The sequence below is a fragment of the Engystomops pustulosus genome, chromosome 4 (genome assembly GCF_040894005.1).
Source record: "Engystomops pustulosus chromosome 4, aEngPut4.maternal, whole genome shotgun sequence".
NCBI lineage: Eukaryota > Metazoa > Chordata > Amphibia > Anura > Leptodactylidae > Engystomops > Engystomops pustulosus.
In genome coordinates this window covers 53577032-53594575 of record NC_092414.1, presented here as the reverse complement: position 1 = coordinate 53594575, position 17544 = coordinate 53577032, and the positions used below count along the sequence as shown (strand labels likewise).

Sequence of the window (17544 nt, the reverse complement as noted above, 5' to 3'; positions counted from 1 at the left end):
TAAATAATCGCAAAATAATCACAAGAAGAAAGAAAATAATTGCAGCAACATATACAGCAATACATGGGTAGTGGAGTGACCTTGTGATTATTTTTAGATTATTTAAAAAAAATTACAAATCATAAATAATAATTCCTTTCTTTATATAGCGCACACAGATTAGGCAGCGCTTTATATAGTTTGCCAAATCAGTCCCACGTAAACATGAGGAGAACTCTTTGCAGATGTTGTCCCTGGGTCTTGAAATACGGTCCCCAGCGCTGCAAGGCTGTAGTGCTAACCACTAAGCCACCGTGCTGGCTTTGCCTGGCATTGCACTAGCAGTGGTTCTATGTTTAAGCCACTATTTCTGTGTGGCACAAAAGGGCCTTTGCAATTTTTAGACTCCAAATAAATAATTTGAGGTTTTTTGGGGCCACTTTTTTACACCAAAAACTCAATAGTCTATGGAGAGTCATAGTCTATTTGCAGAAAACAAAAATTATTCCAAATTACTAAACTTATATGTGAAAAGCACAATATGGGATATTTAACAGGGGGAAATACTTCAAACAATGAAGTACAATGCATGCACAATGGGGCTGATATGTCATGCCTTACATGCTAGAGGACTACCCTACGAAGGGCAAAATAGGGCACTGCCAATATTTTGCGCTCACTTGGGTCAAAACTGAGTGAAATAATGCAATGTTACTCCAGCAGAGGAGTAGTGAAGCAAGTGGAATAGAATCCTGTGCTTTACAAATGTTTATATTTTTTAATGTTTTAATGGAAAAAATTGTTTCAAAATACACAAATGTACCCCTGTGATTAGCCAGCGCAAGGAAGAGAAATGCATCTATTATGTTATTTCGTCTGGAATTTTGCAATACATTTCTTATACAGGCAGTCCCCGGGTTACATACAAGATAGGGTCTATAGGTTTGTTCTTAAGTTGAATTTGTATGTAAGTCGGAACTGTATATTTTATCATTGTAATCCCAGCGAGAACTTTTTTGGTCTCTGTGACAATTGGATTTTAAAAATGTTGGGTTGTCATAATAACCAGGATTAGCAATAAAGCTTCATTACAGACGCCTGTGATAACTGTTATAGCTGATCATTGTAGCCTAGGACTAAAGTACAATAAATTACCAATATCCAGAGGTCCGTTTGTAACTAGGGGTCGTATGTAAGTCGAGTGTTCTTAAGTAGGAGACCGCCTGTACTGTCTTTTACAATCTGACAACCTTTGTAGCAACTCCTAAATGCATGCATAGTACACTGTTGGTAAATTCTCCCCCAAAGCTGGCAAAAATGAAATAGTACAATTTTTAGCAAACTTGTAAAGAATGCTGAAAGCTTAAAATTGCAGATGGGAAAACATAAAACATGTTCTCATGAAATGTGGCTCTGAGTGCAGTTTTAATGGAAAGACTGACTGTTCACTTATTGGGTTTTCCTTCAACTTCATGCTGATCATTACAAAAAGATTGCACAAGCTCCTGCTGCTTATATATCGGAAAAATAATACTACTGTGACTTTTTAGTGCGAAAAACGTTTATTTTATTGCACCGCAATCTGTGTCCGGCACGGCCTTTAGGATTGATGTGATGTTGCATAAAAGCCACAAGGAAATATTAGCTGTAATAAACATGCTTAACTTGCAGCTAAAGAGACATAATGATCATAAAGAGGTTGGCAGACTGAAACGGGCAGATTTATTCATCCTTCCTCACTCGTCAAGTGTCCAAAGTCATGAGGCACTACTTAAAAAGGCTGGGTTACTTAACCATAGCAGCTGCCATGTCACCAGACTGGCAGGCAGGAATACATCCCAATACTGCAGCATATTATTTAAGATATTGAATGCCCAAATCCTCCAGCAATAACAAAATTTTAATGAAAAACATTGAAAAATATACATATCCTGCTGTATAGTTTAAGAAATATCTTTTAAAATGCATACATAGTAAATGCCATAATATATATGCTAGAATTTCTGTTCTTTTTAACTAAAAATGCATAAAGGTTCAAAGTCAATTACCGTATATACTTGAGAATAAGAGGAGGCCCCTAATTTTACCACAAAAACCTGGTAAAACCTATATTTTTTTACTCGAGTATAAGCCAAGTTTGGGTTTTCAGCACATTTTTTTTGTGCTGAAAAACTAGGCTTATACTTGAGTATATATGGTATGTCAATTACTTAAAGCAAAAACTGTCCCTTATCAGACAAAAGCAAAGCCCTCTCATCAGGGGTGTAATTATGACATTCCTCGTATACCTTCCAGCACCTAAGGTAAATATATACTGTAGTCTAAAAAGAGCTCCAACATTGCCTTTAACAACCTGAATTATAAATCACTATATCATTTGTTCAATTATGTAAATGATTTGTTCCTGCCAACATATTTACAAATTGGGAAATTGTATATGGGTTGACATACTTAAAGAAGTTGTGCAATACTACCTAAAACTAGCCAGGTAGTCAGGGGTGAGCTGCATAAAAAAACCGCATACTTACCTCATCAACAGGATAGTAGGAGCACCAGACGAGGTAAGTACTAGTATTTTTTTTATGCAGTCCACCCCCGGCCACCTCGCTATTTATTTTTAAGTAGTCTCAAACATTCCCTTTAATTTACATTATATCAATATCAGGTCAGGGGGGCTCCAAATCCTAACACCTCTTCTAATCTGTTTACTGAAGGGGACATGTCAGTTCAGTCCAATGAGCCAAAAAAGGTAAAATAAGGTTTGAAAATCCAAGCCAAGCAATATACTACATCCTCAAATAACATCTTGCACATGGCACTAACTTCTCAATGTCTCAATATATATGTTGCACAGTAGAAGTAATTTTAAATGTATATAATGCACACAAAAGGTGTACATATTTTCATACGAGCCAAAGTCTTTTATTGTAGGGGGACCACATATCTCAACTGGAGGCTACTTGTGAGCTGTTAAAATAATTAAACTTACCACAAAACTATTACTCGTTGCCAGATCACAGAAAAAAGGCCATATCAGGTCAGTATGTGGCATAAATAATGTAATTGTTCATATGTCTGGAATCCCTTTCTCAGTAATTCAAGATGTCAAAATCATGCACTAACTTTGATGATCATGCTCTTTACATTTAGAATACATTTAGAATACATATTGCATTAAAATGAATTGTACAGACCATCTAACTCCTACATTAATTATTTTCCATCAAACTATATAAAAAAAGAATATACATGAAATATTACAAAAAAAAGGAATACACATAAAATCACCACCCCCTCCCCCCAAAAAAAATTGCCAATTGCTAAGTTGTGGATATTCCACATTTACCACATGTTGGAAATTGAAACATTAAAATGTACAAGTTTTTTCAAATTATGCTAGTTTTTTAAAACTTTGTAAATACCATCTTAAAAACACATAAAATAAAGCCAACAACTAAATGAGACTGATAACCCACCAAAAATTATCTTTTGAAAAATTGTGTCTGCTTCAAAAGCCTTAAAATACAGTGGATCTGGACCAGTTAAATAATTATGAAAAACAAATTCATAAGAAAATGAAGGCAAATCTAGGTTTTAATTAGAGGACAGATATCTGAAATAATCTGACATATTGTCTACCGTCTTCTCACACATTTGGTTTACTCAAACTAATTTTGAAAAACGATCCGGAACGGTTCGAGAATTCCTAACGTAAACATCTTCCTTTCATACTTAATGCGTAAAATGTATAAATTGCATGCACATAATTAACTAAAAAGTTAAAATTTTAACAAAGAAATCAAGCCCGCAATAATTTCATGCTAATTTAGTAAAAAGAAAAATACTTATAGTTCCGCAACAGCTGTAAAAGACAATGTAGGATTTTGACTTTTTTTTACTTTTAAACAAACAATGTTACAATTGTAAAAGCAAAAACCCAGAAGATATAATGTGATCTCATAGTACCTGTCTAACGGTGTGACTTGGCTTAAGCCCCTTCTACACTGGCGTTTTTCACGCGCGAGTTCTGCGCGTGCATTTGACGCGCAGAACTTGCATTGCACTCTGTCCCATTGTATTCAATGGCTCTTTCTTCATTAGCGTTGTTTTTCACGCGCGTGCTTGCGTTTGTTTGCACGCGCGTCAAAATCGCAGCATGCTCTATTTTTGCATTTCACGCGCGTTTTTCACGCCCCATTAAAGTCTATGGGGACGTATCAAAAACGCATTGCACTCGCAAACATTGCGAGTGCAATGCGTTTTAAACGTAAGGGTTGCTAGGTGACCAGAATAACAGTATTTCCCCTGCTCGCGAACGATCATTTAATTAAAAAAACACAATGAAGAACAGTGAAGAATAGAATAAAAACAGTGAACACAGTGAACACAGTGAACACAGGAACATTTAAGAGAAAAACACAGTGCAGAACACAGTGCAGAATAGATTACAGATGTTCGGCACATCTGCTTACTTGTCGGGAGATACGCGCGGAACGGTGCGCCCAAAATAGCATGTGAAGAACAATATATATGTGTGAAGAACACATTGCAGATGTATTTAAACATCTGCAATTTGTTCTTCACACACATATATATTGTTCTTCACATGCTATTTTGGGCGCACCGTTCCGCGCGTATCTCCCGACAAGTAAGATCCCGACAAAAACGCAAAAACGCTAATTACTCCAAGGAAAAATGGAACAAAAACACAGCCAAAACCGTCAGTTTTTCACGCATTGCACCCTGACGTGAAACGCAACGCTAGTGTGGAAGAGGCCTTACTATCCAACTAAGGTAACAACCCTAAAAAATACAGCTATAAAAACAAAACAAAAACAGCTATAGCGCAAGTAGAAAAAAAGTACTGTAACCTTTAGGTAAATGAGAAAGAGTTGGAAAAGGGTATTTTATTTAGGCCAATTGCCCACGCAAGATTAAGGTAGAAGAAGCTTTTTCTTTGCACTGGTAGGATTTCCAGGGTCACACCTAGAAACCATTGGACTGAACTGACATGCTGGGGCTTATTTACTAAGGGTCCGCGGATCGCACTTTCGTCCAATTTTCGAAATTTGCGCCACTGTGACAGGTATTCAACTGGGGATTGTGTTGCACAATTCGACTGATTCGGACTGAGTGCAGGATTTAACATTCAATTTGTGCCGCAGACAATACACTTACATGCACCAGGAAGAAGAAGGTGAACTCCAGTGGACAGCAACAGATGCAGGATATTGGGCGCACGATCTTCGTGAATCGTGGCAGATGTGCATTCCGGTCAGACGATGCACTTTTGGGGATCGCTCTGGACGGGTAAGTAAATGTGCCCCGCTGAGTTCAGTCCAGTGATACAAGGTTCGGTCCAGGAAACTCTACAAGTGCACAGAGTGAGTTTCTCGGACTGAACTTGCTTTTGGAGAAGAGATTGACAGTGTAGATTGGTGCTTTGGCCATGAAATATAGTCATGCTCCCAAATTTGTTATCCTCAAGAATTGGTTAGTGTGAACCGTGCCCTCCTGCCAGACAAATTATGAAAGACTTATAAGACATTCAATAAAATGACATGACAATGGAAAACAAAAGCATTGCTTATGACCAAGGTCATACCACATCTATAAACTGGAAAAAAAAAAATCCGGACTGCTTTTACTATCCGGAGGAGTGGCCAGTCTGCTGGAACACATGGAGAGGAGCACAACAGGTCCCAGAGGGTAACAAAGAATGGTCTACATGAGGACTACTGAAGATCACACAAACTGCAAAAAGACTCATCTATTTATTATTAGACAAACATTGAACAACAATTATGTTAGATTAGGCCTAGCACAAAGAAGGCCATTGTCTTCCATAACAAATACAGGCGGTCCCCTACTTAAGGACACCCGACTTACAGAAGACCCCTAGTTCAAAGACGGACCCCTCTTTTCCCTGTGACCTCTGGTGAAGCTCTCTGAATGCTGTAATATAGGCCTAGACTGCAATGATCAGCTGTAAAGTGTCTGTTATGAAGCTTTATTAATAATCCTTGGCCCCATTACAGCAAAAAAATTTGAAACTCCAATTGTCACTGGGACAAAAATTTTTTTTGTCTGTAACTACAATTGTAAAATATAAACTTTTGACTTACATATAAATTCAACTTAAGAACCAAGCCTCACTTGAATGTTCCAGATAAATACACAGAATGGGGACATTTACTAAGGGCCTTGCGCCAGTTTTCTGATGGACTTTGAACTTTCTTTTAGGTGTAAACTGCTTGCACAAGTATTTAAGAAGTGTCCGAGCCAGTATTGTGTCACACGCGACCGTTTTGTGGCGCAGCTGCACTAGCCTTCATGCACAAATTAGGGGCATTCCAGTGCTGAGTCGGACTGTGCACCAGATTTAACATACAAAGTCTGTCGTACGCCCTATGTTAAAGATGCACAAAAAAGTTGGTGATCTCTGTGGGGCTAATGCAGGGAAGCAACACATTCATGATTTCTGGCGCACGTTCTTGATGAATCTGGCGCACCGAGCATCATACACAGGCAGAGCACTTTTAGTGCAGTTTCCTGCAGTCTTAGGTTCTACATAACATTTTTGAAAGGTTTATCTAAACTTTTTGAAGAATGTAAGGGCAATGGCCAATCATAGTTGTGTGAGGGTTTTTTTTAGGTTATTTGTTGTCAGGATTTATTTTCTATTTATCGGGAAGGAGTGGAAAAATGCCGTTCTTTTTCTACACTGAGCTGTGTTGAGCTTGCTTTGTTATGGGACAATTGTCTTGGTAGTGTCTTTGGGACTACAGATGTATCCCATACTGCTTCTCTATTCATACCCTTCTGTACATACAGCCGCTATTTCTGAATCACAGATAGCTACTTCTGCCCGTTGACAAAACTTACTCCCTAATGTAGAATATATTATGACTCACAATTGTTTGACAAAGGCTATATGTCCTTCCATTCGGACCATGCTCAGACCCGATTTTATGTGGTAGATCATTTATTATTATTTTTTATTTTGTAAATATCCTTTCGATACAGACTTACCTCTCCGGCGTCCTGTTGACTCGCCTAGACGCGTGCACCGCGCCGTCTTCAGGGGGAGTGCACCCCACAAGGAAGCGTCTCCATGGCAACGCTGGCCTGATCATGTGACCGGTCCGGGCGCGTCATGGTGACGCACTTCCGGTGCGTGACCTCATGGAGCCGGCGTGTCACGTGATGGGTGCGTCTTCAAACAGATACGCCGTTTGAGCCTATTTAAGGTAAGCACAACATCTAGACATCACCTCCTGACGAAGCATCAGTGCGAAACGTGAGGCACACACAGGGTAGGGGGGCCATAGGTTCTTTGTGTCTGTCCCACCTCCACCTGGGACACTATTCTGTTCCCCCTATATTTCCGACTTTCAGGAATCCCTTCTGAAAGTGGTTTACATATATTGTATGTGGTATTTTTGAATAAAGTGAATTTGTTTTCTATATTTGCAAGCTCTCTTGGTTTTTGGTTTTTTGTCAGTTTTGGATTTTGGAGGGCGGTTTAAACTGCATATAGGGGCCCTTTTTTGGTGTTTTCCTTCTGTACATAACAACTACTTCCTCTATTATCTGCCACATATAAAAGGAGTTCTATAAGCAGAGCCCCAGTAGACTGTTCAAGCATGAAAAAATATCACACATTAATTTTTATAGTGGAATTCATTTCCCTACAATTGTCCAGTGAAAGGTCTTTCCACAAGTTATTGGTCTGGATAATGAAGAGTACACTTTGTGGAGCAGTGGGAATGTTTTTTTGCTATGTTATTTTATAGATTATAAAAAAACCTACATAAATAACAACTGCAATAGGCAAGCATGGGTACCAATTCATGTGGCAGCACTGGCAGCGAATGAAATTTGTACAGCCCTGCAAAAATTGTGATCATGACTGTGACGAGCACAAGATCCTTACATTTTACTTAACTCTTTTAACTTAAAGGAAATCTTCCATCAGAATCCATCATGATAAACCAGGGACACTTACTGCAGGTAAGATCCAGGCAGTGTGACTGTGGTAATCTTCTTATATTTGTTATCCATGGCTTCCTTTAGTATATTATGCTAATGAAGGTCTCCTGGGAGTGTTACCAGAGCCCCTCTGTGCTGCAGATTCACAGGCTGTTACAATATGCAGGTGCACGGTGTGTTCCAAGTTTCTGTGCTGCAGTGATATTACATTAGGCAGAGGGGTAAAATTCTGAGGAAGCAGAGGGGTGGGGGAGACAGTGTAACAGCCAGTGAATCTGCAGCACGGAGGGGTTAACACTCCCAGAGCTCTTCATCTATGAGCAGTTTTCCCCTCTGGAGATGCTTTAGGGGAGATTTACAATTACTCTTCTTTTAAATGTGTGTGCGAAAAAGTTACACAGTCTTTTGCTCATTTTTCTGCAACTTTTCCACATTTGCTCCCCATTTTGAGGTGCTCTGTTTTTTAATGGATTTGCTGTATTTATCTAACAAATACAGCTGTTTAGCTTTATTGGCCTTGATTGACTTTTTATGCAACTTTGCTTATCAAAAATGTGTGGGTTTTTTATGTTGCACCTCCACACCAGGCAGCAATGTTAGGCGGACACAGGTGCGATTTAACACAAGGAGAATCCATCTAAGACAATTTAGACTATGAAAAAATGGAACTAGAGCGAACAGGAAAACCAGAAAGGGAAAAGATAACTCTCCCCCTTCATGTACTTGGCCATTGTTACTGAGCTGTTGCAGTGCTCTATACCAGTGATGGCAAACCTTTTAGAGACCGAATGCCCAAACTACAACCGAAATCCACTTATTTACCCTGATGTGCCAACATGAAATTTTAAGCAGTAACTTACTGCTACCTGTTCTTTCACATCTTTCAATTATATTGGTGGTCTGAGGCCACCAGTTAAAAGAAGGAGGGCAAATTCAGATTATCATTGTAGCTTCTCTCCAGGGTCTCTCTGTAAAGGAAGAATGGTCGGGTCCAGCATGATGACCTCCAAAGATATTGCAGTTCTGTCAATACCTTTTAATTTTTCCCACAGTTCCAAAAAGCCAACGAAGTGTCGAACAGCACTGAGAGAAGCATCTCTTAATTTGCCTGGGACTGCAGGAAGAGTCAGTGTTTGGTGAACTCTGTCCTGGGGTGATGGCCTGAGTGCCCATAGAAAGGGCACTGAATGCCACCTCTGGCACCCGTGCCATAGGTTCGCCATCACTGCTCTATACTGTATAGGGATTACATGAAAATTTGCTTCTCTATTGCTCTCACATTTATTCAATAGCTTTAATGTGGCATTATAGGCCATTACACTTAGGTTCTGACACATATTGTAAAGAATAAAGTCCTTGAGCTGACTTTTTAGCTGCAGAAGTTCTCTCTCACTGAGCCTGCCCTTCCACACTTTGCAGAAGTGCTCACTCTTCCTTAGATCTCTTATATATACACAACAATGAAGAATGGCCAACTTGGTTTTATTTTGAACGGACGGCACGCTACTGCACTAAATGCAATATATTTTAATGAATCAGTGCCCACCAATGTAATTTTAACGGACCAAGCAACCAATCAGTTGAAAAGTACAACATGTCCTAGTCAGAACCATTTTTACCGCTCACTCGTAGACTATAGAGTAAATTCACAGGCTGTTACACTGTCTCCCCCTCTGCTCCCTCAGCACTTTCCCCTCCCTCTGCCTGATGTAATCTCATTGCAGCACAGTAAGTTCCAGAACACAGTGAGAGGGGGGAATTGCTCCTTGCACACTGTAGCAACCTGGGAATCTGCAGCACAGAGGGGCTCTGGGAACTGCCCCAATAGCCGTTCAGGCTCATTAACATAATTTTGATTTTAGAAGGAAGGAGGCCATGGATAACAAATAGAAGAAGCTTTCCACAGGCACAGTGCCTGGATAGTAGATTCCCTTTAAGAACGAATTGTTGCCTGATGAATTTACATCTCGCTAGCCACAAGGTTGGATCTGACTTTCTGGTCACAGACAATTGTTCTATGTCCATTTGTTTCGTCATAATAAATAAACAGCATTTAGAGTGATTATTTTTCTACAAAAATATAAAGCTTGTTTTCAGTGCTGTTTTGATTTGCTGTAACAATACTTCTTTCTACAAGCTGTAGTACTAGCTGTTTACTTAACCCTCTTACTCCCCTGTGAATGTATGGAGCCAGGTGCGAGAGCGCTATAGAGAGAGACAGTGACATTTCAAAGAACACATTTCTAAGTCTTTTAAACAACAGATATGGTCGGTGAGATCCTTTATGTCTATTGTACACAATGGGGGTCATTTATTAAGGGCCCGATTCGCGTTTTCCCGACGTGTTACCCGAATATTTCCGTTTTGCGCCGCTTGTACTTAAATTGCCCCGGGATTTTGGCGCACGCGATCGGATTGTGGCGCATCGGCGCTGGCATGCGCGCGACGGAAATCGGGGGGCGTGGCCGAACGAAAACCCGACGTATTCGGAAAAACCGCCGCATTTAAAAACCGAAAATGTGTCGCATAAGGACCGCTTACCTTCACCTGGTCCAGCTCGGTGCATTCCGGCGCGATGAGTTTACTTTCAGCGCAGCAGCGCCACCTGGTGGACGGCGGAAGAACTACCTTATTAAATCCCGGCCGGACCCGAATCCAGAGCGGAGAAGCCGCCGCTGGAACGCGAATGGACCGGGTAAGTAAATTTGCCCCAATGTGTATAAGAGTATTGTAAGTACTTTTCTATCCCTCTCTCTAAGTTATCAATGCCATACATCTAAGCAGATGATTACATAGTATTACATGCCAAATCTTCCCAGATAACTCTCTACACCATGCAGAGGTAACTTTCTCTGCACAACTAAAGGGGTTTTCAAAGACTAAGGGTGGTGACACACATGGCGTTTTTAGGCCGTTTTTAGTTTTCAGATCGTAAAAAATGCATACGTTTTTGACAGGTTTGACCAATTATCTTAGTTCAAACTGGTCAAAAAACGTATGCGTTTTTACGATCTGAAAACGCACTGAAAACTGAAAACGGCCCAAAAACATCCTAAAAACGCCATGTGTGTCACCACCCTAAGCTAAACTCAGGATAGATCAGTAGTGGCACTACCATCACTGCTCCCCAAGTAAAGCACCATACCCAGTACAGACACTGTGCTTGGTAGAGCAGCTGAGCCCCATTCTCATAAATTATAAGAATAGCCCCTGAAAGCTTTCCAGTGTACATTTATCATAGAAATGCACTAAGGGGATGCCAGTTGTGCTGCATCAGAAACCAGTTTATAATCCAATACTACACATATTGTAGAATAGATCTGTACAGTTATTTAATTACTGTGAATCATGGTGTGAAGATCGATAACAAAATTGCAGGATAAAACGCATCAGAAACAAAATTGTAGATTGGCTGTGGAATTACCACTGGGTTCAATTCCCCAACAAGTGAAGGCAGCCTAAGGCAGGATTCACACAAACGTATGCCCACTGGGCCATAGCTGGACGGGTATACATCCGCCCCGATGGAGAGGAGGAGGGTCAACGCCTCTCCATAGAGATAACCAGCGTACGGCCGTGTAAACAGGAAAAGATAGTACATGTTTAGAATATTATATTATCTATCCAACACGGTAGATCACAAAAAAAAATCACAAAATACCAACATTTTCTTTACCTTGTTTTCCCTAAAATGACATATCAAGGTGATCAAATTTTATGTTCCCCAAAATGGAACCATTAACTACAGCGGGAGCGGGGAGCACAGAGGGAGCAGGGATTGTGTGGATTAGCCAGAGAACACCGAAGGGCTCTGGTAATCCCCCCCCCCCCCTTTCCCGAAGCACTTGTACTTCATTTGCCTAAAAAAGGTTATGTTGTGACTAAAGTACTAGAGCAAAGCTCTAGATGAATATATGTCTGTATTAATGCCTCTTGTAGCTTACCCAGCAGCAATAATGGCTAATAAAGATGTTAATACATGATAGATTTCCTTTCAGGAACTCTCATATTTTTTGGGAGCATCCTGGACATTCTGGGAGAGTTGCCTAATAAACACCTCAGACTGTGGAAAGGACACTGCTTTTCGCCATTATAAATCATTATTATTTATTAGTGTTAAATTTTGGCTGTAAGCTCCAGCCGTCTGTATTATGCTAATTCAATCCTACTTCTCCAAACATTACAGTGGCATATCATTTATCTTTGCATTCACACAGTAATTAGATACAAAGGATGGCTATTATAAAACCAAACAAATATACATGATGGATTTCAGCATTTCAGATTACTTGTAGCTGTTTAACTTCCGATTACTACGTTTTCTTTTTTTTTTTTGTAAACATTTTGGTTCTGGTTTCCATAGACCATAAATGTTACACAGAGAGGAAACACAAATAAGCAAAGAACGCAGCCAGACATAAGTAACACTGCAAAGTCTCTTACATATCAAGCCCCTGGACAAAGCTAGCACTTGCAGAATGTAAAGGCTTTTTACATATGAAATGGACATTTCTATGTCCATCCCATTCCCAGTTTGAATGGACGGGTCTAGGAATCCATGTGTTTGCCACCAACACATCCACTTTATGATTAGCATAGCTAATTTTAGTCACAAATATTCCACATGTGTTTAGTGAAGCCGGCACTGCACATGCAGTTTATGGTGAAGTTCTTTGAGTGGATTTAGGGTTTGGATCAAAAACTGCAGCTATCTCTATGCCCTTAAAGGGGTTGTCTGGGATTTGCAGAAAACTTATAACCGGTCTGGGGGGCTTTATACACACAAAAAAAGAGTTATCCTCACCTCCTCCATCGCTCCCGTTGTCCTGTTGTGGTGTGCCCTCTGTACAGGAGAGCGCCCATATCTTTAAACAAACAGGGGCACGACACTGACGGGCGGTGGTGTGGGACAACAGGAGCAACTTTTTTGTTTTAACAGCTGCCCAGGCCAGTAATATAGTATCTAAAAAGTCCAGACAACCCCTTTAAAGGACATCTACCATCAGGAGTAAGGTTTGTAAACCAAGCACACTTACATGCTGGTGTGTGCCCCCTCTGTCAGCATCTGGCTTATCTTCTTAAGCCATTGTTTTTACTAAAAAAAAAGCATTTACTAATTATGCAAATGAGCCCGAGGGGCTCCAGACTCAATAGATGTCATATAGAACATATGCTAAGAGAGGGGGCACACATCAGCAGGTAAGTTTACAAACCTTCATCCTGGTGGTAGAAGTGTAAAGTATGGAAAAACTCCACTGCAAATTTTCCTACAAATTTTAGACTGACAGACAAAAGTGGATCTGTCACGAAGGAGGTATAAAACATATCCTTTAGGCCTATCGTCACAAATTCACAGGTTCTATCAAGTTGTGTTAACTTTTAGAACCTTTTTCATTTTCCATAGCCACCATCAAGCTCTGGGATGAATGACAGCAGTCTGAAGATTAATCTGAAGTGACACAAAAAAAGATTTGTAAACCAAAAAGTGCCAGATTTGTACAGAATCTATGAAACAAATAGATCAGCTCCTCTGTAAACGCCATAAAAATCAGACGCAAGGGAATGATTTCCTAAACTGTCACCAGCAATGGAGTATCAACAGCCATATTCACTGGTAATATGCGGTTTCCCAAAATATGTTTCATACACAAAAGCATGAATTTGGGGTACTTATATTTACACTAAGACTGTGAGAAAATATGAAACTATAGTTGCACACAGAAAAGAATAAGGCAGCAGTTTGCAATTCCGACTGTCCGAAAGTACACCACATGGAGTGACAGTGTGAACATACCTGGATGAACTATACAACAACTATACAGCAAGATATACAGGAGATTTAGAATTTATGATATACGAGGAAATTTAGAACTTATGCGTCATTAAGTCACATAAGTTGGCGACAGTCACACCTAATGTCAATGAATGGGATAGTTGACTATGTCACTCAAGCTAACTTCTACTTCACGTTAGATGCAATCGACAGGTGTGACATTGTGACCTGTATCTAGTGCCATTACTGTGTGATACGACAAACATACAAATATAGTGTCTCCATGATCAATTCTTCTACACTGAAAGAACTGATGTAGTGAATATTAGGATTTTTTATTCATGCCGATATCAATTTAATAAAAAGGAGACCCTTCCTTGGTCGGCGAAGCCTCTGTAGTGCTGGGTGTGTAACAGCTTGTTCAGTTCAGGAGAAGAATGCGGCTTTATTACGAGTTTCTTTGGAGATACGGAGCACATCTTCACATGATTTATTAAGTGTTTGAGTTCAACATGACTGAAGTGGAAGAGTCTGTATATTGCATTTCCACACTTCATCCAGTGCCTTTTATTACCTTAAGGCTGAGTGCTTCATTGCCCAAACTTCTGGCTCACAGTTAATGATAAAAAAGGGGAAAAAAAGTGTATAGATCACCTTCACCAGTATGAAAACATTTTAAAGTATTCCACATGGCGGTAAGACAGGAATCCGTCCAAAGATGACATAAGGACATTGGGAAATACAAGACTACAATTTTGCAAGAGTTATCTTTACGAAATGGAGAAATCCTTCTCCAGTGTGACATTTCCTGGAAAGATGCATCCTTGTCGGATGAGGGGATGGGAAGGGGGGGGGGGGGGGTGAATGAGCCTCGCCATGTATTTAAGGCATAAGGCACAGCCACTAATTACCAGTCCCCTTCCTACAATGTTCTTCTCCAGAGCCGTCCCCCGGACTGAACACAACACCAGCCAGTTACATCATATATAACCGAATTATGAAGGGAACTTGTGTTTCCAATAAGGTCTTGGATAATGGATGCAGAGCCATGCCATTAATGATGGAGACCAGTGACATGAAGTGATAAGAGGCTGGCAGACAAATGGCAGCCATCACTGACAGTACGATAACCTTTAATGCTTGGCTTACAGCATATTCACTCCTCTTATGACATTGAGGATTTATAGCTTTATCTGTTCCATATGAGTGTCTGGATCAGCTCTTCCACAACCAGATCCTGACGTTATATCAGTTTTATATCAATGCCCCCCACCGTCTCTCTATGAAAAACATTGCATTTTAATTGTATCCAGTTTGGTCTGGGTGCCATGTGATTCTATAAAGTGATCTGCCATGCCAAGCGTGGTGTCAGGGGGGGCAGTCCGTCAGATGGGAAGGTGTAGAAAGGGCTTTTAAGTCAGGGATCTAAGAAATCATGACAGTAAATGGTGCATGTATAGCAAGAATGGGTAACAATAACTTGCAGCGTGCAATAAAGTGGGAAATACAATTAACTTGTCATGGGTTATAACTAAGCTTCCATGTGACACACTAGGGTCCTTGGCATCAATCATCGCAGTAGTGTTTCTTATCTTTTCCCAGGGTTTACTTAGGTCTCCTTGCTGATCAGGTCATTTGGAATCTGAACTGTTAGTCCCAAGAGGTACAAGAGGTATCGGAACTGATGTGAGATGACAATCCCCCAGCACTATATATTTCAGTTCATTATGAAATATGGTTTAAAATTATATGCAACAATAGAAAAGGGGCAACAAATGCAAGAAAAAAAGAAGCATAAGTTAGCCTTACAAAACATATATTATGTGTGAAGCTGCAGAGCTGGCACTCAGGTCAGCCATTGCCTGAGGTCACTTACACTTTACAGGTCATATATTAACCTAAGATGTCCACCACACACATATATAATGATCTCTTCTAGTAGTGGAACAACACTGAAGTCCAGAAAAGGAAAGAATCGTTGTCATTATAACATTTAATGCAACTTATTCCTATCGTTACATATGACCATGTTATTACTCTGTAATTTGGTTTGTATCTGTACCCCAAGGTTTGTAGAATATGATGGCGCTATATAAAGATTTATTATTATTATTATTATTATTATTATGGCATCAGACATACTGACAGTAAAAGTTATGGGATGTCTTTTAGCAGGTACCACATTACATGTGAATGGGCAGGATACTTCTTCTCCTTCTCTCTTCTGAGAGTGGATCTACTGCATAGAGTACAATGATACAAAGTTTCAGTGATGTGCAGTATATGACATGCTCCATAGATACTCACAGCCTCTCTGCATTCCTGGGGACCCCTTTAGGTACAGCCTTCAGTCCCAGTCCATGACAATCCACATTGAGCCCGGAGCAGGTACACTTGCTAGGACAACTATCCACCAGGGTAAAAGTGATAAAACTCCAGACCCCCAGGAACAAGACCAGGGGCACATACCCTCCTCTGACCTGGGGCAGCAGCATGCTGGGAAGACTTCTCCACAAAGTATCCCGTCCTCTGAGGGAATCTGGATGAACTTGTCTGGACTCAGCACACTCCACACTCACCATCCAGTGAGGATGGCAAGTTCATCCTTGCACCTAGTGCAGCTTCACTTGTAAGATCCCAAAGCCAGGTGTGATTATGTCCCAAGACTGAGCCAAAAGCGCTGACAAAATGAGGTTGTCAAGTATTCCTTCCTTCCTGAAAAAAGTCAACGTGATTCTAAGGAGAACAGAAGGAAGTAATGCCTGAGAACCAAGACGGAGCTGTAAACTGATCTCCTGCAGCCAGCAAGTAACAGGCATTCTCCTCACGTCTGCTGCCCCCTGGCGGGGACTCACTGTAAGTGCGCAGGAGCTTTACTCAGGCTCCCGCCGTGCACAATCATTTACTGGTGTGGCGGGTCAATGCCCCGGGCGTGTGAGGGGACTCCACTACTCGCACACTGTAGCATAGCCCGTGCATATGAGGGACAGCAGCAGGGACTCTACTACTCACTGACTGTAGCATAGCCCGGAATGGCAACAGGAACTCCACTACTCACTGACTGTAGCATAGCCCCGGTGTGTGAGGAGATGGAAGGCAGCAGGGACTCCACTACTTACAAACTGTAGCATAGTCCGGGCATATGAGGGACAGCAGCAGGGACTCCACTACTCACTGACTGTAGCATAGCCTGGGCATATGAGGGACAGTAGCAGTGGCTCCACTACTTACTGACTGTAGCATAGCCTGGGCATATGAGGGAACACAGCAGGGACTCCACTACTTACTGACTGTAGCATAGCCCGGGCATATGAGGGAACGCAGCAGGGACTCCACTACTCCTTAACTGTAGCTTAGCCGGGGCGAGTGAGGGACAACAGCAGGGACTCCACTACTCACTGACTGTAACATAGCCGGGTGAGTGATGAGAGGGACAGCAGCAGGGACTCCACTACTCGCTGACTGTAGCATAGCCAGGCATATGAGGGACAGCAGCAGGGACTCCTCTACTCACTAACTGTAGCATATCCAGGCATATGAGGGACAGCAGCAAGGACTCCTCTACTCACTAATTGTAGCATGAGGTGAGGGACAGCAGTAGGGACCCAACTACTCACTGACTGTAGCATAGTTGGGGCATATGAGGGACAGCAGCAGGGACTCCACTACTCACTGACTGTAGCTAAGTCAGGGCAAGTGAGGTGAGGGGCAGCAGCAGGAACTCCACTACTGACTATCATGGCCAGGCATGTGAGGAGAGGGACAGCAGCAGGGGCTCCACTACTTACTAACTGTAGCAT

At 41.2% G+C, this 17544-nt stretch overlaps 1 protein-coding gene across 1 annotated transcript in view; it reads right to left on the bottom strand.

Annotated features, from left to right (window-relative positions):
* The window catches only part of SLIT3 (slit guidance ligand 3), a 315456-nt gene extending 298909 nt beyond the window's left edge, over positions 1 to 16547 (bottom strand). Inside the window, exon 1 of the mRNA XM_072145924.1 lies at positions 16052 to 16547. Coding sequence (XP_072002025.1) covers positions 16052 to 16326 — 275 coding nt within the window. The 5' untranslated portion in view covers positions 16327 to 16547. The remainder of the gene's footprint in view (positions 1 to 16051) is intronic.
* Between the last annotated feature and the right edge of the window lie 997 nt (positions 16548 to 17544).